This window comes from Formica exsecta, unplaced genomic scaffold (assembly GCF_003651465.1).
Source record: "Formica exsecta isolate Colony F162 unplaced genomic scaffold, ASM365146v1 scaffold191, whole genome shotgun sequence".
Lineage (NCBI taxonomy): Eukaryota > Metazoa > Arthropoda > Insecta > Hymenoptera > Formicidae > Formica > Formica exsecta.
The window spans coordinates 3,035,201-3,058,677 of NW_021849211.1; the positions used below are offsets into that span (position 1 = coordinate 3,035,201).

The following is a 23,477-nucleotide window of genomic DNA, read 5'->3' on the forward strand; positions in this document are numbered from 1 at the left end:
CGTGGTCGCGACGGTGATCGGGAGCGAGAGGAAAACGCGCGGTGACAGTCGACGCGGATGACGATGTCGACGACGACGATTCGTACGCACGTACACACGGCGATCGCGTCGTTAGCCATGACGGCCAACGCGGAAACGTGATGCTACGTGGCCGTTATCGTCGCGCCTTCGTCTACCTGTCCGGAGTCGTCGGAGTAGGCTCGACGACGATACGCCCCCGCGCCCGCCACGAACGTCAAGAGGAGCGACAACGACGCCGACGAGGAGCGACGATTACGTGTGACGAGCGCTATCGGACGCCTCGGGGCCAGGGCGCCGTTGCACACCGACGGACGAAGCGGCGTTGCCGTCTCCTCGCCGCGGCCGCGATTGCGACCATCGTTGCTGCTGCCGCTACCGCCACCGCCACCGTCGCCGTCGCCGCCGCCGCCACCGCCACCGCCGCCGCCTCGGGGCCTTGCACACCGACGGACGAAGCGGCGTTGCCGTCTCCTCGCCGCGGCCGCGATTGCGACCATCGTTGCTGCTGCCGCTACCGCCGCTACCGCCGTCGCCGTCGCCGCCGCCGCCACCGCCACCGCCGCCACCGCGATCGATAGTGGCGGCGAATCGAGGGAGGACGCCATCGCGAGAACGACGCTACGACCTGAGGATGACGACGCCAACGCAGACTAGCTCGATCGAAATTCAGAAAATGACACAAGGATTCAATTCGAGCGATTTTAATCCTTCGTCGATCGCGATGTTCGAGAGAAGAGAATCAGCCATTCGTGCACTTAGAGATAATGCATGAGGTAAAGTATAAGGAAAATTATATTTCTCGAATATCGAATGGATAATCGAATCAAGTTTTAATTTTCTATAGAGGTACTTTAAATTATTGATAGTTATTACAGGATTGATTATTGTGTTGATATCTTTGAAAAATCCTCTATAACCAACACAATTTTTCGGATCAAGAATTTTTGGATCAAAAGTAAATAATTTTTACTTTTATCTTTTACTTAAGAAAAAGAGAATTTTTATATTTACATCCCTCGCTTATAAAAAATAAAATAAAATTTGAGAGATTTTTCTTTCAAATATATATTGTCTAGTAACATTTTATATTAATCAGATTTATTATAAATTTGACAAAAAGAGATAAGAAAATTAATTAATTTTCCTAATTACATAAATTTCAAAAATAAATTTTATCTTTAAAGAGATTAATTTAACTCTGTAGTTGGTACTACTCTCTGAGTTATATAAAAAAACATTTAGTTAAAACAAAGTACAGCTATATACCTCTCAGATGCATGTGCGACCGATGGAGGGTCAAGCGTAATGTGCAAAGAGAAGCTGAATTATACGTTCGCAAATCGTAGAGCCATTTCTGGGCATGCATACGCGTAAGATACATCGTACCGTTTCACAGGTCGACGTGATTCCTCCTCCTCGTCCTCCTCCCTCCGCACACACATACACACACACACACAGTGAAGGTTCCTATTTTTCCGCTGGCGGAAAGGTCAGCGCCGCCGTATCAAACGCAATATATATATAGTATATGAAATTACTGTTCCTATCAGTCCCCTACTTTAACGCCAGTCACGCGAGTAATATTATCTTAAAACACGCCAGATTGATTACACACGCCAGAAATTAATTCGCCAACGCGCTGATTAGCAAGGTTCTCGCCGAGTAAAAGTAATCGAACGTCATACACGTGATTACTCACGAAGATGAATCACGATGATTTACGGATCTTTGAAGTTGCTTGAAACGTTAACCTTGTTTGTTATATATATTTTTTTAAAAAAGGTTGTTTACTTTAATAAATATAACTTGTTATCATATTACTTTTTATTAATTGAAAAGAGAAAAAAATGTATCATATATATATATGTGTGCTTTTATTGTACTGATAAATTTATAAATGTGTTAAACCCACTTATTAAAAAACCTTTAATTATAACATAGATTGATATGTGTACATAAGTACAAAATAGCTATTATTTTAAGAGAACACTTTTAAAATATAAACTTTCTATTAGAAGATTACAAATTTATTAATAATAATAATTAACACATTTAAATATGTATGTATGGTTAATCTAATTTTGTAATAATTTATTAACTAAGCTATTGCATATATATCGATTTTATGACGTTAAAATCTGACGGTTAGTATTTATTGTTTACTTATAATATAATATAACTGTAAACAAATGATAAACAAATATATAATATCCTTAATTAAAAGTATGACATAAATTTTGGAAAATCCCTAAATATATTAAATATTTTAAGAATCGTTAATATATTTATAGAGCAAGATTACCTTTTTTAAGACAAAATAAATCAAACACATGATGAAAAATCAACGAGAAAAAAAATTTCTCTCTAATAATTTATTTCATATATCTTAGTGTGGCTACATGCCCAAAATCCCTTTTCTATTAATATCCTTAAGGGGATCCTGGATTGATTAAACAATATCTAATAGAAGTAATATCATTAAATGGAAATAATAAGTATATAATATTGGATTAGAAAAAAGCTAAAATATTTGTGAATGAATCCTACACTAAATTGTAACATTGTTCAAATTTATATTTAAAAAAAATGTAAGTAATTTAGAAATTTGTGACATGAGAAAAATATTGAGTGTGGGTGAGAGAATGAATTTATGAGGATGAAGAAAAGGGGGAATATGGCTTTTTTGTTCCTTTACTCAAGAGTTTAGTCGACATAAACGTCGCCGTTTTTTATTACTGAGCGGCAATTCAATAACGATGACATTTACTTTGCGCGCATGCAATGTACATGCGCTTATTAGGATATATATTATGCCACCCGCGCGCACGTTACGTAACCGGTAATATATTCCGTTATATAAACGTTCCATTGCAAGCCGCCGCCGCCGCCGCCGCCGCCGCCGCCGCCGCTGCCATCGCCGTCGCACCGTCGTTGCCACGTCCGCTACGTTCCACTGTTGGGAACGACGTTGACGACAACGACGACGACGATATCCTCGGACACGCTGGTAAGCTACTCTGCTGGTATTCATGTAGCTCTCTCTTTCTCCTTCTCTCTCTTTCTCTACAGAATAGTCCGCGCGTGAATCGGTGTGACATACCGCGCGGCTCCAATTCGGTATGTGTGACGCGCAGTGCTATGGTGTGTACTCCTATAGCGGAGCTCCGTAAAGCCCCGCTCCGTAACGGTAGTAGGGGGATTATGATAGTCGGAATATAAAAGGCATGGTCTCCCACCTGAGAGAGGGCACGCTCGCGACCTCGAGCCTCAGACGTCACTTTTGGATCTTTACGAAGTGATAAGGCGCTTTTCGAGTGCGTGTGCTAGTCAATTGGACGCGCGGTGTTTCCTTTTTTTTTTTTTTTTTTCGTGGTAAGAAAATACACGAAAGATATAGTGCGGGTACACGTTATATATGTACCTCCTCCTCCATAGTTATCGCGAGTGATAATTTACCTATCGTGTTGCAATGATATAACGTAACACGACTGATGTACGAATGGAGAAGAATGGTATGTTCGACTGAAATATTTCGTTCTTTTCTGAACGATAGAAATATGTATTACTTAAAACGTATTTGCCGGCGCGTGACAACGTAAACAAACTATTTTTATTCCGTGAAATGCACGTGAAAGTAAAAATATGCTATAGACGGATTAAGGTATTCGATGTCGGAGATATATTTATCGTATTTTGTTTCGCCCGATGTTCGCTTGTTAACTCGACACAAAAAACAGTTGAATTTTAAAGCAGCTAATCAAAGCGTCACGTGTTTAGTGTTATGTATTCTGCGCACGCGCTTTCTTATTAAATGCTGCGAATAAGAATATATTAATGCACTACATGTATTAAAAAAATATGTTAATACGTTGCAATATCGCACACATACAATATTTAAAAAAAAAAAAAAAACTTTTAAAAATATGCTTTTAAAAAAATGCTGCGAATAAGAATATATTAATGCACTACATGTATTAAAAAAATATGTTAATACGTTGCAATATCGCACACATACAATATCTAAAAAAAAAAAAAAACTTTTAAAAATAAACCCTTTTTATCTATTAAAAAAAAAAACTCTTTTTATCTTTTACAATTAAATTTATTTTTGTTATCTTTTACAAAATTATTAACGAATCCATATTATATATTCCATTTTATTGTGCATATTTTTAGTCTTAATATATCTTCTAATATATTAAATATTACATGTTATAAATTTTATGTGCAGTCAGATTCGCGACTTCCTTACAAAAATAAACCGCTTTCATCGGATAAATTCGGAATACCGCTCTCATTCATAATTATGATAATATTAAAAGTCATTCGATATAAATGATAGATAATTGTCAGAAATTACATCATGTTGGAGACATATTACTTTGCATTTAAGAAACGTTTTGTGAAATGGCAAAAATTAATCTTAATTAATAAATATTCTTAATCTTAATTAATTAATACTCTTAATTAATTAATTAATATAATTAAGTAATACTAAAAATTACGATGTATATTATACACTGTTCTCATAACGATATTACAACATCAATTTAACATTTTTTTTTTTTTTTTATTCAAGTCGGAATTTGCTAAACCAAAAACTTCTCGGTCAGCTGTTCTTGCCATTTTTGACCGACTTTCGGTGAAAGAGAGGAATGCGCGTTATTCGAACGAATCGTTTTTTTTTTTCGGCATTTCGCGATAGACAACACACGAGTCTCGGGATCGATCCGAATTCGTCTGACCTCGCGAGTTTGTTTATCCGAGGCGAGCGATGACACGTGACTCGATTTCCGACGAGTCACGGCACGCAAGGAACGTTTTCTGGACTTGGCGAGTTGGCGCCCGTATATACCCTCTCTTTCTCTCTCGCTCTCTCACGGGAATAGCGGGGCGGGAAGGGTGGGGAGAGGAGGAGACGAAGAACGCCGTATCCCCTCTCCTCGCACGTTCGGCCTTGACGGATCATTCACAGGCCAGAATCGCTTTCGCACGGATTCGTACACGTCTGTGCAACGTTATACACCATGGACACAGGTGGTGGTCGACTTTCCTTTTCACACAAGTTCGTTAACCTCTCTCGTCCATTATGCCACCACACTGGATTCGGCACAGTGTTTCGTTATTCCATGGAAGCTTTTCCAAAAATTCGATATAGTTACGAACAATACCTACCGAACCATATCTTTTTGCGGACTTGCATAAGAGGCATAAGCACAGAAGTCAAGTGTCACATTTAACGGCGGTATTGATACCGAAATAGAAAGAAAACATATAGAATATTTAGAGTGTCAAGATCGAAAGTCGATTTCTAACATCCTTTTTAAATAATCATAAAGCCGAGAGTATGACAATATACTTTAGAATTGACAGCTGGATAATTTGATTCAATTATATGTACTTGGAAAATTTTTCTTCGTTTATAATCATAGAGTTGATACGAATTATATATTATTGTGTTTACACCATTTAATCATGTAATATTTATGAAATATGATATATGATATATGGTCATGTAATATAATTATTTAATGATGATATGCAAGTGACTAAAAATAAGATTTTTACATTTTTATAGTTTCTATATTTCTTTATAAGAATGCGATTATATTCTGATAATACGTCTTTACGATAATATTTTTATTTTTTATAGAATCTTGAAAAATACTAAAAACGACATCTATATTTATTAATCATTATCTTACTAATTCTGTTAATTAATCGATCGCTCGTGACACGTTACACCGAGAAAAAAAAAATGTCGATTGTGTGATTACTGCTTCTCGTTTTATCGCTTTTACGTTTCTCCTTTGTACGTTACGGCCTTTGGCTATTCTTGTCGCCGATGTCGAGTAGGCGCATGAGAAAGAAAAAGAGAGAGAAAGAGAAAGAGACGAAGATCGCACGAAGAAGAAAAACACGACGACACACGGACTTATACTCGTACCTGTACAGAGTTGTCCGGGCGCGTGTTACCGGCACGAAAGTATCGCGCCGGCTCTTGCGGAGAGAGAGAAAGAGAGAAAGAGAAAGAGAGAGAGAGAGAGAGAAACCATCCCCTTTAAGAGATAGACCTTAAAGTCTCGGCCACGCCGGCACGAATTTCCCCCGGGATCTCCCCGCGGGAGACAGACACACTCGTCCTCGTCCGCGTACGTACGCACATCGGCATTGCGCACCGATGCGCGTGGAAATCGTGCGTGCCTGCGTGCATCGGTCTCGAGCGCGAACGAGCGTCGCGCCGGCGCGTCGCTGCAACGGATTGTCGTACCGCGATCCGCGTGCGCTGTGTGCACGCGTTTGCGCGGATGCACGAACGACAGTTCGCACTACTGATTACGCGTCTTATCGTAGTCACCGTCGAGATGCGCGCATCGTGAGAGTGTCGCACGACGTATTTACAGATGAACTCTGTGTTGGAATATCCAACAATATATTGTGTGACATTTGTTTCTGGTTTTAAAGTTTCTGTTTTGATATTTCCAGTCTTCAAGTTTTGTAAGTTGTTTCTTATTTAATTTTTAATTTTTATATAGATTATATATATATAATTTTTTTTATTCTCTATTTTTATTGAAAGATTGAAGAAATTATGTAGTGATTTGTTTACAGAAAGGTCTCTTGCAAAACTTGACTTATGAAGTTATAAAAAATTTTAAGTGTAAAGTGAAAATTAGAATAAGAACATGTAAGAATGTAATAAAATGCAGTATTTTAGTCCAATATTATATCCAAAAGATTGTCATTTATTGTTATTTATTGTTTTGAGAAAACGAGACAAAATTTTTATACGCGCTCTATTTATTTTGTTTAAAAGATATAAAATAATCATATATATACATATATTTGTTTCTGTTATTCGTCGGAAGTAGATCAACTTGTTTACACATAAAAAATTTACACGTCAATATTATATTACATCAAGCAACATGATATTTTCGTTGTTAAATGAAATTGAAGGTTAAAGAATAATTATCGAGCACATGTTAATATTCTATATATGCCAGCTGTATCGTTCGTGATGGATGATTAACAATCAATTGGCACATCTGTTTCAGCACCGATTATCAATATGGAGGCAAAGAAAAAGGAGAAGCCACTAGTCAAAGACTTGAATGAACATATCGTGTGTCCTCTGTGCGGAGGATATCTCATAGACGCTACAACTCTTGTGGAATGCCTGCACTCCTGTTAGTATTTTGTACACACAGCATGGCTATTATTTCTTCTCATTAACCGTAGAGAGTGTTATAAGAAGCACAGTATGTGACAAAATATTCGTTCGTTGACATAATTTGTGTACTTTTAAGATACCGAAAGAATTTTTTTTTCTCTTTGTCTCCTTTTTCTCTCTCCCGCCCTTCTCCCTCTTCTTTTCTCTCACCTTTTCTTTTTCTTCTCTCTCTCGAGATCATTATTTTTGATAGATCGATGTGCTTTCTTCAATAAAATACCATATTTTGTAGCTTACAGCTGACACTTTATACATACATATATATATACATAAATACACATTTATGTATATATATATGTATATATAAAGATAAATTTATTCATAAAACATTTTTTCTGTATACAAACCTTAAAATTATACGAATTATGTCCTTTTATATTACCTTTCCTGAAGTAGATGATTTATTTCACAATTTATTATCGCGTAAAATATTTATATAAAACAAATTATTAAAAAAAATATCACTCGAATCGATCCTATCTATTTCGGAATACAATTCCGTCTCCTTCACGTCGCGAATGCGTATCGTCAGTTTGCAGAGGTTGCATCGTTCGACGTCTGAGTAGCGGCGCCCGCGCGTGTCCCGTGTGCAACGTCGCGGCTTCCCCGCCGCTTCTGCCCGACACGCGGCTCCAACGGCTCGTGTATCTCGCGGTGCCCGGTCTCTCCCGATCGGAGCTCGAGCGCAGACGTCACTTCCGTCTGGTGAATCCTCAATGCCCGCCCCTGGCATCGCCCGTGGGCGCCCTCGATCTCACCGTGGAGGACTTGGTTAGTCTGAGCCTACGAGAGGTGACGGACGCGGAGAACGAGACGAAGGAGGATACTTGCGACTCGTCGAAGAACGACGAAGTATCGGGAATATCGACGCGGTATCTCAAGTGCCCGGCCGCCGTGACGGTGCGTCATCTGGTAAGGCTGCTGATGCTGAAGAGAGGATGGGAAGAGGCTAACGCCAGCGTCAACGGCGTCAATAACAGGATAGAGATTATGTACCAGCATCCCGATGACGAGAATATGCGCCCGCTCGATCCGTCTTGGACGCTCCTGGATCTCGCTTGCATATTTCGATGGGAGAGGGTGAGTTTAACGATTCAGTTTGATATACGGTGGGCGATCGATCCGTTTTATAGATTCTAATTGCGGACTAAATCTGTATTAACCTTTAAATATTGATACCTACGTGCTACCAGACAAAAAAAAAATAATTATCTGCGTATGATAAATCGAACCCCGAAAATAAACGCATGACCCACGTTCAGTTTCTTTGCTTTTGTAAATCTTGAAAAGGCGGCATTCTCTACTGCAACTCTCCAAAGATCATTCAACCGCATTTTTAGATTTGATTTCAAATTTTGTATTAATTTATCTGAATTTGAAGACTCGTACCGGCTCGAATATATTTGTTTATCGTTAAATCTTTCAAAGAATTTTTCTAAAACTTAAAAAAAATCTATTTTTATTTATTTATTCTTTCCACAAATCGCAGTTTTGCATTTTTTAACAATATCTTTCATTCTATTAAAAGAGGATAATCGTCCTCATAATTTTAATAGGTTTTAAAGAAAAAAAAATGTATTTGTCAGAAATCTCTTAAAAGCAGAACTGACTTTAAGCCGACCGAATATAAATCCTTATGCTCTAAGGCTTTAGGGGACCTATTTAAAAATATATTTCCACAAAAGAATTTCTTATTCTTTAAAAAGAAAAAATTATTATATTTTTTTAATTAGCAAAGGTTTTGTGGAAAATTTTTTCTGATAACTTAGTTTTTGTAAAATTGTCTTTTTTATTCTTAAATAGATGGACAATTTGATGCATCAAAGAAAAATATAATAATAAGACTTTTGGGGATATTCTTACAGTTTTTCAATACTACTTTATTAACAATTTTAAAAAAGTATTATTAAAGTATTATTAAGTATTATTAAAGTATTATTGCTTTAATCTAATCTTGTATTTATTTTTGTACATTTTCTATTTATGTTTTATATTTATTTAATATTTTTAATATTCATTATTTTTGGCTGAAAAACTTTCTTTCATGGAGATAAATATAGTGAAATCTAAATCTAATAATATAAATAATAGATAATAATAATAATAGAAATATTTAATATCACAAATAATAGAAATTTTTAACAAATAATTCTTCTGAGAAGTTAGGCTTGCAATTGTGTGAATACTTTGGGTGCCATTGAACATAAGATTTTATGGTATTTTTTTCTCTTTATAATCATTCACTTTCCCTTAGAGAACTGCTTTTACAATGAAGGCCATTCATCTAATTATCTTAAGTCTAGAAACTCCCCATGCGAGTCCTTTGTTTGCTAAAAGCAAGCCTGACTGGCCGGCGGTGCCAAAAAGGCTTTATGAATGGCGGCGCGATGGCTCGTCTGTTGCAGGAAGCACCGATGAGGCTGTTCTACCGGGTGTTACGAAAAGAGGAGATGGTTAAAAGTTCGACGTTAAAGGTTCCCTCGTCGTGCAAAGACGATGCGACGAAAGACGGCCCGGCGGCGATCGAGAACATGCAACGTCCGCCAACCCCTCCACCTAGTCCCAAGCTCAGTCGCGAACCGGAAGCGGAACCTCGCGCCGCAGAACCCCCCCGCGTTCTCGAAACGAATGTCGATGTCCGCGACAAGGAGACAAAAACGAAGAAGCCGCGCTGCGAGGTGACGCCCGTCATGCGTGCCCCGGATCCCCCAACCGGCGGACTTGCACCGAGCAATCATCATCAGTCAGCGGAAAGCGCGAAGAGCAAGGATCTGACGAGGCTGGAGCACCGGAAGCGACGCAAGCGACGAAACAAGAGGGTGATCGCGGAAATCACCACCACGCCGCGAGAGGATCTGCTAAAGCTCAAGGTCCGCCTGACACCTTGTCCTCCGAGGATCACCTCTGGCACGGCAACAGGTGGCGGAGCCGGGAGTGTCGGCGCAGGTAATCAAACGAAAGAGAAGTTGCTGCAAATGCGGGCGGTTAGACGCGAGAAGATCAAAGCGATCGGTCAGCAACGATCGAAGGCGAGCTCGCTGGCGCGGGAGGAAGTCGGACCCAAAGAGTGCGCCGCTATAGAAACGGAGGAAACGATCGAGGACATCATAGACAGCATTCCCGACGAAGTCGTCCGTATCGCACAGAATATCAGCAATCAGAACGAGGACGTCGCGGCGGATAGGATGACTGGCAAAAAAGAAGCGGAACCGTCGAATAATACATCGGAGAATAATGGCGAGCCGGAAAAACCGAAGAAGGACGAGGAGATTCTTCGGCGACTAGGCTTGGTCGCTATCAACGAGGCCGGTGGCAACAAGACGGCGAAGCAACGCGCGCAGAGCGGCGCCGACAAGACGGACAGTATGGACCGCGAAAAATTGGAGAAGCAGTTGCGCGAGAGCAAGGCAAACCGCGTGCGGAGTCTGCTGGCGGAGAAGCAGATGCGCGACGCGCTCAAGAGCATCATGTCCAAGACGAAGGAGGAACGGGCGTCGTCCGTTGTCAGCACGCCGACATCCGCTCCCATCCCCGTTTCCATATCCGCGCCGAAGAAGAAGGAACCGCCGCCGTTGGCGCCTCTGCGCGTCGCCAAACCGTCCGGTTTTGCCGCGACCAGCGGCGTGCTGGTGGTATCGAACACCACGTCCAAGTACGAGACGCCATTGGACCTCAGTAGCGGCGGCACCACTGTCAACGATAACGTCCTCGACCTGTCGGCTACGTTGCCCGGTAGCGGACAGCCGGCTACCTTTTCATCTTCCTCGTCTCCCTCTTCCTCCTCGTCCTCTTCCTCTTCCTCGTCCTCTTCCTCGTCCTCCTCACCCTCTTCCTCAATGCCGTCGTTATCGTCGTCGTTGCCGTCGTCGAGACCACCTGGGCGACCCGCCATCAGCGGCGCCAGCAGCTTTTTCCGCAAATCCAAGGAACTGGATCAGCAGCGTGGCCGGGGACAGCAAGAGTTGAATCTGAGGACCCTCTCGGACGTCGCGGTATCCCGCCTGAGTGGTTGTCTGACCGAGAAGAACCCGGAGCCGCTCGCGTTAGCTTCCGGGAACCTTCACGCCACCCCCAGCAAGGTCGCCCTGCGGATACCGCAGCTGCATCAGCGCATCCCCGGCTTCAACATGAAGATCAAACCCAATCTCGGCGTCCGGCATATCCCGAATCCCCAAGCGGTCGTGGCCTCCCAGTATCGTAACCAGAGGGCCAGTTACTTCAACGCGGTCTCCCAACAGCCGCCGTTGTAAATCTATGTCTCTTAATCGTCGTAATCTATCCCTTCTCTCTTCCGCCTCCTTCGTCTTCTCCCTGTTTCTTTTTTCTTTCTCCCATCTCCATCGTTAAATTCCGATGTCAGGAGATGAAGGATGGAAGTTCTAGACCAAAATCCAAAGGCTATATGTTACTATTATTTTATCCTCGTTTTTTTCCGACGACTCGCTCGCTCATGACACGTAATCAGATTGATTTGGAAAGACGATTTCATCGCAGTGATACACCGATATGACTTCCCATTCGTGAAATTGCTCGTTGAAATAAAAGATACTACGAGTATCTGATACGTAAGAAATTGCACGACAGTCGGGATATTGATGCTCGTAAGTATTATCTTTATCGGGGCAAGCACCCTTTTAATATATATGTCTAACGAACTATCTAATCCCCCCTATCTAATGCTGAGGTCTTAGCTTGAAAACAGGTGTTCGCAGATACAAGATATTCCCGATAAACTTTAGGTACATAATTTTTGTGGAATTTAAAGACAAATTTCTTCTATATAAAAAAAAGCACATGTGCTCAAGTATAAATAGTTTTTAAATTATAAGTGATTGAAAATGGACCAACTTTTCGCGAGCTAAGCTTCGCGGACGCGAATAGATAATAAAACCTCATTCTTTGACAATTAAGGTAAACCTCATTCCTTAATTAATTACAAGTGAATTTCTTGCTTTCATGAAATTTTAAACTCGGATCTTGAGATCGCTCGGATGTTAAAAATTATCCAATATCGAGAAAAGTCATTCAAGCATATTTTTATTAACGAAAAATCGAAATGTCTTGAAATTTTTCGAAAAATTCATGGATAAAGATGATTGCGGAACAATTGGCCCGCACTGGTTTTAAATCGTGTGTTCCTAAATATATATAAATATCGAAACTTGAAAGAAACGATTCATAGGAAATATTTATAGCTCTGTGTATTGCGAACATGTTAATATTCGATATTCTAGTTGAAATTTTTCCGAGATTCTATTGCTATCTCGACGAAAATCAAAGAGGTGAGAATATTATAGACAAAGTTTTATCTTAAAACACAATCGTCTTATACTCTGGTATCCACATTAGGAGTGAGTATAGAAGAACCTTTGTAAGTATATACATATGTAGGAAGCGCACAATCGTCTGTACTTTCGATCTGATTACGCCGTTGTTCTTTGAGGGGAGGAGAAAATAAATCACATCGATTATTTGTCCGATTATTGTTACCTTGATGTATCAAAACTGTACGACACTGTAATAATGTATGTCTGATCTGCGTCGCGGTCTATACTCTTACTATGGTTACCAACGGATCGATCTGACAAACGAAAACTTTCGCGAGGAAAATCCGTAACGTCGCTGTATACGATATTCAGGGACGAATTAGTCAGCATATATAAAATGACAGATAATTTTATATATATGTATAAAATTATCCGTTGTTCCCCTGCGATAGGACCATGCAAGTACTCCGAATTTGCGAGAAGCAAGCAAAGAGCTGGAGTCTGATTCGCGCGAGTAGTCCAAGAGATTTTTGTGTGTATAGTAAGTTTAATATTTATATTATTTTATCTATTTTATCAAATAGATAAAACAATATATCTATTTTATTAATATTATTTTATTAATATTTTATTAATTTATCTATTTTATCAAATAGATAAAATTCCCCCGAGGCGATCGTCATCAATGAGCCGAGCATGTCTCGAATTTTCGTTATACACACATATTTTAATTAAAATACCTTATATCTTATATTCAAATATCTTCATCTTACCAGAAGAGGATTACATTTCAGTTGATTAAAAAAGTTCCTTGCGATTTTATCTATTATTACATATATTTATAATTGTTGAATTATTTTAGTTGCCTGTTTGTTGATTTAATTGTGTGCGTGTAGAATATTTTTGAAATATTTGTTTTTGTTGGAAACACACATTCGAGATAGTTAGAAATAGCTATACAATGATACACGTGTAATCGAATAATCTCGAGTTAATCTTGGGTTTATACAAGATTCCAAAGATGTGTAAGTAAATAACATAACGAAATCCGATCGTATTATACAAAAGGACGGTTACATCCTGTTCGTGTATATTACGTCAATATTATCCTCAGGAGATCTATCCGAGGCGAAAAATGAGAAAATGCGTTTTTCTCGAATGTTCGCACGGGCCTATTTATATATGTCGGGCGATATATTTCTCCTTCTCTTTCTCTCTCTCTCTCTTTCTCTGTTTCTCTCTCTCTCTCTCTCTCTCTTTCTTTCTTTCTTTCTCTCTCTCTTCAGAACCTACAATTAGCGAAATATACCTACATGTAATAATTTGTAGAGATGCCAAAGAGAACGCCAGAGAACGTGTGCAATGTATTAGTGCAATTTAATGACCGTGTAACGTAACGTAATCGTATAATCGATCTATCACTCGGCGAGCTAACACATCGCCGAGTTTATTAAAGGTAGGTAGGTAGGTAGATAATCGTATAGACACACATACGAATTGCGTGATTTGTGATTCCCCGATGGGGGGGGACTCTGTAGCGTTATATATAGACGTAGAGGGAGACAAGATGTTTTTGTAACAGCACATTTTTGTGGAATTTACAAAAAAAAAAAGAAAAAAAATGTCGCAAGAGATTTCTCTAAGCGCACGAGCGTCGCTCAAACTTTAATTTGCGCGACGATGACCAAAAAAAAAATGGTCTTTCGACTGACAAGGGTTTAGGCTTTTTAAATTGACTCTTGACAAGTCGGACCGAAAAGTTGAAAATTTCACACCGCATACACATTTAAAGAAATTAAATCTTTTTTTAGCGAATCTTGTTTAACTCTTTCAAAATTCGAGCGATATGCGTTTTGTATCTTTTCTATTAAGATGATTCATAGTATGCGCGTTCATATATGGTATACAGAAGCGAACTTCTCTTCTGTTCATAATATTTCTTTGGATATTGAGTTAGAAAAATGGATATAGCAAATCTAAGCATTAAAAATAAAAAAAATCTGAGAAATTTATTCGAGTGGATCTATTTGTGAGAAGCTCCTTTATCAAGTTTTTTAAAAACTTCAAAATAAATTTCATATAACGGAATGTCGAGTGTTTTAATAAAAAATAAATGCCAGCATCTGGAATAAATGGTCATATATTACGGAAATAAATCACTGAGTCATGAATTATGTAATACTCTCTGGAATAAGAATTCTCGTAAACTTCAAAAGAGAACGACCAATTGCAAAGTATATAGCATCGGATGGCGAATAGCGTAAATTAATCCACATAATGTAAAATTATGCTTTAACGTTGGGAGATTGATTGAATGAATATCAAAAAATGTCTGGTACGCAAACGATCGTTACATTTTAAGGTGCGAACCGCAGCGAATGATAAAAGACGGAAGAGCATTCGTTAAAACCGTTGCTTCCTTTCACGTGCTTGCGATATAAGATACAGTCGATGTAATCGCTTTGCTAATTCGTGCATTGAAATTCATACGTAGCGAAATCGCACACGCGAGACGGACTATAATTACTTACTAATTGAAAATAAAAATGCGTATTCGATAATAAATTGTTCGAAGTGGTCTTAAATTTCCTTGAACGGTTGCTTCCTTGACGTTCATGTTGTAATTTTTAAGCCCTTTTTATACAAAGATAATGATGATAGATGGTTTACAACAACAAACACATGATATGACATATCTTAATGAATTTATAGATCATAAAGTCGACACTTTTATATTTACGTAGAGTTCTCTGAACCTCTAGAGAGAGATTTGCTTCAATAGTAAAGTATAATATACTGTATAGAGATATGTATATATGTTGCAATTATTTGCACGAAATCTTACAACAGATAATCTCTCTCGTACTTGCATCATTCCCATTGTGCCAAAACGTGTACGTAAATTTAAAAACTTTATGTAATGTGTGCGCTTTTTTGTTTAGTTTTACTAAATTTCGAGGGAAATAATTTTTTTTAATATTAATGAACAAAAATTTATAAAGAAAAAGCGTCACACATACATAAACTGATATATCATTTTGTTTCTTTATTCTCTAGTTAAAAATTTGAAATGAAAATCTATACCTACACAGACATTTATTAGACGCCATACACATATACACATACAGATAGTATTACAAATTTGATAATATTTATACTTTTGAGCAAATAACCTTTTTGTAATGCAAACTAAAATGAGATCTGAAAAGTCTTCAAAATCGAACATATACAATTAAAAATTTTAATATTATATAATTTATTTATTTATAAGCAGAATTGAAAGATTTAAATGTCAAATAACGTAAATCCGAATAGACACTTGGTATTTATTTTTACGAATTTTTCTTCTATGTTTATTGTTATAAATATATTTTTATGTATTTATATATATATATGTATATGTCTCTTTATATTACAGCAGTGATAATAATTACAATAATTACGATAAGTAAATTAATAATGCAAATAAATTTCCTCTTGAAAAAAAACCATTTTTTAATATAAAAGATTAAATATGGTGGAACTATGCAAGACTACGAGTGACATTGCTCTAAAAATATCAACGCACAAATACATACACACATCAACCAAGAAAAATTGGACTTGTTGAAAGAAAAAGCATCGACGAATAAACGGAACAAATACGAAAAGAGCGACGCTTTAACGAGCAGAACAACATGATAAAAGGTGGGAAAGAAAAACGAGAAGAGGACGGTTAATAAATAAGGTCAGGGAAAAGAAAAAAGGAAAATTGAAGACTACCGTTAATAGTGAGAAAGAACAATCTTTGATTTCCCGTAACAAGATCAAGTCAATTAATCGTCGCGTAAATTCGTCGCGACGTGAAAGCGCTTTTGACAATGTAAAAAAGAAAGGAAGAATAAAGTTTCAAAACTGCCATTCTCTTTGCGAACGGGAGTCACAGCCGGTTTTCACTTTCATTCGCGATAGATTCATAGAGGGACCCAGATTTCTCAAAGCTATTTTTCTATCGCGTTTTTTAGTAATCGCGAAAAAACGCGCGTTTGTTATCTCACGAGATTGTCGCGTCGCGATAATAAAAATCTGTCGAAAAATAGAAAATACAAGCCGAGCGATTTTTATCTATGTATTGAAATCACGCCAGTGGTATGGTATACATATAATGTGAGTATAAGTAAAATTTGAAAATTTTTACAAAAGCTAGTTAACACGCAACTTTTTTTTTTTACATACAAAGAGGAACATACAGTTGTTTGCTTTCATTGTCATGTGTCCTTTATTGTCATATGACCGTTTGTTGATAAAGGACAACCAAAAGGAAATCTTTGACATAACTTCTCACAAATCCTGTCAACCGCGAGAAAATGAAAAAGAAAAAAAAATACATTTCGATGTATATTATATTAAGAGAGAATTTTGTGCGATTCTCCTATTCTTCTCATAATCCATCATAATCTCACTCATCAATTACCGCAATAGTCGATTTAATACAAATAGTAACGAATAGCGAATAATAATGATATTCGTAGATACATGCGATATATAATCGCGCTACAATAAGGGATTAATAATGTAAGATTCATCGCTAGCCGCGATACGCGTTGCTCTCTTCCTACTTTCTTTCACAAATGTCAAGAAATCAGTTCGGCAAAAAAATTTCCTATACAAAAATCTAATACGCCATTAAATTATTAATAATGATCTCATATATATACATTATATATGAAGACGTACATGATAGTAAATCGAGAAAGGGCTTCATTTGCGAGAACCAAAAATCTCTGAGAGAACCCCCTCCTTCACTTAATGAGATTCTTACACGGAAAAAAAAAATTAGCTGCCGTAGCTAAAAACTGCGTGTGGTAACTAGATTTCAGTCGTAATATATGGACAGCGAACATCTTAGCTGTGACACCTATTTATTAGGTGCAACAGCGAACATCTTAGCTGTGATACCTATTTATTAGGTACAACAGCATATCGTTTTGCTGCAGTTTAGAAATTTATTTTGCAAACCATAATTAGCTATGGTAGCAAAAAATTTTTTTTCCGTGTTATAATTATCAAACCTATTATTGTGAATCATAAGCGTGTCATATTATATAGTATTCCGGACATGTCCGTTCGAGAGAATTGCCTAGTATTACCTATAGTATAATCATCATAATGATTACGATAGATGCAATGCCAAATGAGGAACAATATGTTTGCGTATTTTCTATTATCTGTACTTGTGGTATGCGACTAGGTGGTCAATGAATATTATAAAAATTTATCTTTGTTCATATCAAGATAGATATTGATTAATTTTAATAGATATTGATATCAACTTTTTAGATATCCATATAAACCGATATCCATCGCCGTTTAAAATCAACATCGTGCACAATTCTTTCCGTATAAATGGCAAGAGATTTCGTATAATTAACCGAACATAAATATTAGAGTAAATACACAAGTATAGTATCCTAAACTAGGTTTCCTAACCGTATGCGTATGTGTATGTACACCAAGAGTGTCGTAGCAATGGCGCGTGAGAGAGAGTTATATACTTGAAACGGCCAAGGACTCCCAAGAAAATTTAGAGAACGGTACTAGCAGCTCCTAAAATCAAAATTGAGGACAAGAGTTGGTGAAAATCGATTTTGCGATGCGTGCAAAAGCGCGTGTATAAATACACTATATAATATTATCGAATATTGTTGATGGTTCGAGTGTTCTAATCGACGAGAGGAATATGTATATTGCGCCACGTGTGTGATCTTCAATGTTAACTAAATTGTCAAATTTAATTTAACGAGAGCGAAAAATTAAATGCCGAATGAATAAATGAATGGCGGCAATCGTTGCGCGTATTTATTAGCATCTACGTCCCATCGTTTTGTTTTGAGTTGGAAGTCATATCGCATTGTAGACATTGTAGGATTATTGCTCGTGAATGAAATATAAAATGTATCTTACATGTGTGAGACTGATTTCAATCACTCATCCTTGCATTGGTAGATAAACGTGAATAATAAATATATATCACTCCCTTCAATCAATTTACGATAAATATAATATTCTGTTGTTGATATAATCTGTTTAAGAAAAATCATTGTATTATTATTTGTTTCGATTTTTTATTTTAAAAAAACTTGCTTGTTCGCTGGCCGAGTAATTTCGTAAGAATAGCTTTATAAAATCTGTATTATATATGAAGTTGCACGAAAATGTAATCTTTCTCGATCTAGCCTTAAATAATGTTTTTTGTCTGAAAATTATGCGTAAGAATTTATTTCGTAGAAATCCGTACGCGTAAAATAATAACGCGTTTCGTGGAAACTTGATCTCGTACCGAGCGTGAAAATGGCGAATACAAGGTTGGGCTTGGAATGCGCAGACGTCACAGATTGCTGAGTGATTTTATCATCATCGTTTAGCGATTGATACTTGATGAACGAATATACGTATCATTAATTAATAAATATATTCTATCGATTCATCTTTGATGATTTTTTTGATAGGATTACGTAGAGATATAAATTTCAACATTCGTCAAATTTTAATTTATCGTGTGCATTTTTCTCTCTTGGGGCTTGAAATACATCAGATATATAACAATTAAAATAATTTACTTATCCATTAATAAAAAAATATCTTTCGCAATGTCCATCTTTAAAAGATTGATCGCCGACATTTTATAATTTCCCAAAAGTTATCGAGATTATTTATGATATGTGAGATGAAAAGTGTAACCCATAACCTTTTCGCTGATACGTGAACGATATGATCGATCGCCGACATTTTACGATCCTCTAAAAAACGTCAATCTACTTTCCCTTTCTATGGCAAAATGATCCGCAATCTCTCTCTGCTGATTACAAATATGTAATCGATACGTGATCATCATCGATCGCACGCCGACACACACATTCTTAGGATAATGTAAAACTCATGGAACACGTTGTAGTAGCAGGTCTCGATCAGGATGGTAGAAAATCAGACAATATCTTTATCCTTCCCTCCTCCATCGGATTGTCGACACAGGTAGCCAGAAGGATGAGTCAATTATACGTTTGAAGTGGAAGACCTGTATTATCGGGGGAGGGGGGAGGGGGGGAGGAAGAGGTACATGTACAAAGTATATACGCCGCGCGATGCCTGTATTTTCGACAACTTACATTAGACGCAAGAGAGTCAGCCTGCGGCCGCGGAGCTCGGTCGCTGATTGGCTGCAGCCTCCCCGGGGAAGTGCGTCGGAAGTGAAGAGGGCTGAGCGCGTTCGGGGCGAGAACAAGGCGCGGTTACACAACGCGGTACAGATCTTAAATTTTTTTTCCTGATAAATCCAAGGTCAGCGACGAGATTTATACGTGCAATCTTTATCGATGTTGATATCGAGAGATTCTAGATTATATTAATATTACTGGTATTAGTGATAATTTGATTTTATTAAATCGATTATAAGATGATTTCAAATATTTTATAATAAATAGACTTATTACACGATATAAAATTTAAAAGTTGAAGTTGAAATAAAGCAAAATCTTTCGGGGAAACTTCAATGATTCGAATATCGAGGGAGCAGGATCTCTCGAATTGATCCTAACTTGACAGTTTATACATCTCCTACTTCGAAGATCGAAGAACACTTATCGCTCGACGAGAACGACATCCCCTCATCGTGTGTAAGGGATATCGCGCGCAAACTATCTCCCTCTCGTTCGCTCGCGCCCCATCTCGCTTCTTCCCATTGGCGGGCAATCCTCGGGATTTCGGCATCTCCCGTCTCTCCTCACCCCCTCCCTCCTCTTCCATGAACGTAATGCCGCCACCCTTTCCGCCACCACTCCCCACAATGTGGAGGTCTTCTTCTTCTTTCTCCTCGACCTACCCCCCTCGTCGGGATCGTACGCACGGACGCGTATACCGATCTACTCGCGCGGATACGCATACACGGACGCGGAACACGCACACGGCGCACCCCTCGTAAATGCCTGCGGGTGTAGTGGAGAATGAATAATGTACCCTCGCGCCAGGAGGGGCTCCGGGGAATGCGAAAGCCTGCCCGCTCTCCCTTCCCCTCCTGTGCGAAGACGCACAGGCCGCTGCCTCGGTCTTATCCGAGCGGTTTACGCGTAGGCGAACTGGGCTTTGACACGCACGATCTTCTTCGTGTATTTCGATATTCGATCGTTCTTCGGTTCAACGTTCCCCCTCATTTGATTCCCTGTCTAATGATTGCACAGTTTCCAAATTTTCGCGCAGGAAATTTTCAAAAAATTCATTATTAATCGACAGAATTTCAATAAAGCGATGAAGCTTATCTAAGCGACGAGGAATAAACTTCCATGTTGGAATAATCATTCCTGTTCGAAGCTAATTTAAACTCCGATCATTGTTGAATTGTCCTCGCCGCGAATCAAACGATCGCATCGTGGTTCTTAAGAAAAAAACTGGAATCGATGAATCAATAAGACTTATTGTATGTGCGCTTTTGTAAGATCATAGTCTGCGGGAGGTCTGGTTACCTGGTGAAGAGATAAGAACAATATATATGAATGTTTGCCAGAAGTTCACTTAATTAATTTCATTAATTAATTTACAATTCATTAATTAGGCATTAATTCAATTATATCATCGTACATAGATACTACTCTTATTACAAGTTTCCTGTTGAAAACGGATCGATCAGATAAAAGCAGTTATATTTCTATAAATATATATCTCTCGTATATACATATATTTCGCGTCACGTCATAGGCGAAGCAGCGTGCTAAAGGATTAAACGACGAGGCACTCGCGACGTCTTCCCTCCACCACGCTCTCCAATATCGGTCTCCCTAGTCGCGCGACAGGAGAGTCGAGCGAGGCGGAGTCGCGGCGCGACTTTGTCCTAAAATCAGTGGCAGGACGGATGAATCGATACGCGCTCTCGCATCCTCGCTACCGCCTTCGTGCATGCAAGATTGCTCGCCTATTCGCGCCGGATCAGCGATGACTCGGCGGAAAAGAATAGAGAGATGAAGAGTGAGACCGAATTTATCCTTCCCTAGATCACGCGTGTCCTCTCTCTCTCTCTCTCTCTCTCTCTCTCGCGATAGGAGAAAAAGGGAACTATTTTTTTTTCGAGTCGACACCCCCGCTTCTTCCTCGGCGAAGAGGCACGTGGAGCGTTTCCCGAAAGAGCCGTTTCTATCGACCGATATCGCGCGGCGCAGGCTCACTGCGAGTTCCGGCGCGCGCGCACGCACGCACGCACACACACACGTGTACGTACCGGCGTACATACGCGCGCACGCACACTCGCGCGCGCGTGCGCGCGCGCACACACATGCCTCGGCCGGATGGAGGAGCCGCCCACGCGTCATCGTCACCTATACAGGTTACACGCGGGACGAAGGGAACGACGATTCGCGGAACGATACGCGCTTAGAGAAAGGGCCAAGACGAAGAGAGATTGCGTGCCCCCCCGGTCTCAGGGTAGCGTCTCATTCGCTGCGTTCCTCACTCGTCCCGGCGATGACCGACCATCCCGTACAAATTTTCGTAATATGGAGAGACAGAGAGAGAGAAAAAGAGAGTCCTTCTGAAAAGCTTCTCAAAGAAAAAACTTCAGGACAATAAGCCTCTAGGAAGACAAGAGAAGCAAGGGCACGGTACCGTGCCCAGGATATTTGTCGGCCTCCGACCGTAAAAGAGGGGGGAAGGATAGTCGGTATTCTTCAAATAACGATCACGCATACATACACACACACATACAAACATAGGGAGAGTGGATCGGGATTGGAAGATTACGCATTATAATGGGGCGGGACATAGTTTCCTGTCATAATCAACGGAAAGCTTTCGCGATAGACCGGATATTTCGATTATAATTGTACAATAGTATATAAAACTTTATACATTTACACGTTTTTTTCTTCTATCTATGTTTATTTAGTAAAGATTTAGAAGACTGCAAATCGTGTAAATTGTGGAAGTGATTAACAAATTACTCGTTTCAATGATTTTTTGCCAGAAGATTTATATTTAAAAGATTAATCGTGATTTATAAATAAATAAAAAGAATCGAACAATAATTTTAATTGTTTTAGATTTATACCACTTTTTTGAGTGATATAATACAGTAATCGCAGCATGATTCGTGTTTAATTAATCACCGTAGAAAGAATTATAGAATGCAATTATTAGTTCCGGTTTCCGTTCGATCCGAGTTATATTACACTAGCTACTACTTTACGAATTATTAAAATAAAAAATCGAGAAATGACATATAACAAATGTCTATTGCGACAGTAAAAACACTGAAGGGGCAAACACACATAGACGAATTCTTATTAATTAAAATTATTGTGTGCCATGACTCTTTTTAATTCTATTACGAGATTTTGTTGTTATAATTTATATCGTAAGCAATTTGTATTTCTATTTGCGTTCCATTTCATGAATTTGTTCCACGCACTCTATTCATCTCGGCATCTCCATTATTACGCGCGGTCATAGCGCTTGCCTCCATACTGTTTGAAGGACTGTTCTCTGTAGAGTCTGATAATTGAACCATAATTTAGAGACTAAATATAAAGAGACTATAAAAAAATACTATTCAAGTACACACACTATATTTGTCTTCAATTTTCAATTTTTTTTCGTACACCTGTACCTTCAAGATAAGAAGATTAATTAGCATAACAATTATTCTTAACAAAACAGTTGGAACAAAATCAGGAAGGAGGCCAAAAATTAGTAGCAACGAAACATTCTGAAATCTCATGTATGCGTTTCATTAAATTGTGGCTATGCCAGCTTAATGGACGTGTTATATCCGTGCAATGCAGACAGAGAAAGAAGAAATTTATTTAACCGGAAGATCCAAAAAAGAATAGGAGGGAGCTCCGAACTCGATGTTGATGCAACCGACCTCGATTCGTATATTTAGATAATATGATTCTCGCGAGATCCTAGAGAAGAGAGGAAGAGGACACACAAAC

At 38.6% G+C, this 23,477-nt stretch overlaps 1 protein-coding gene across 2 annotated transcripts; it reads left to right on the forward strand.

Annotated features, from left to right (window-relative positions):
* Positions 1 to 3,047: 3,047 nt before the first annotated feature.
* LOC115233809 (serine/arginine repetitive matrix protein 2-like) lies at positions 3,048 to 15,101 on the forward strand. 2 transcript variants are annotated; one of them, XM_029804406.1, is made up of 4 exons: positions 3,048 to 3,533; positions 7,080 to 7,211; positions 7,788 to 8,335; positions 9,661 to 15,101. In XM_029804406.1, exons 1-4 carry the CDS (start codon positions 3,521 to 3,523, stop codon positions 11,503 to 11,505), a joined length of 2,538 nt encoding a protein of 845 aa, XP_029660266.1. In that variant the 5' UTR covers positions 3,048 to 3,520; the 3' UTR covers positions 11,506 to 15,101. The 2 variants fall into 2 exon arrangements, with proteins under 2 accessions (XP_029660266.1, XP_029660265.1); XM_029804405.1 differs by lacking the exon at positions 3,048 to 3,533 and adding an exon at positions 5,578 to 6,519.
* Positions 15,102 to 23,477: the final 8,376 nt, after the last annotated feature.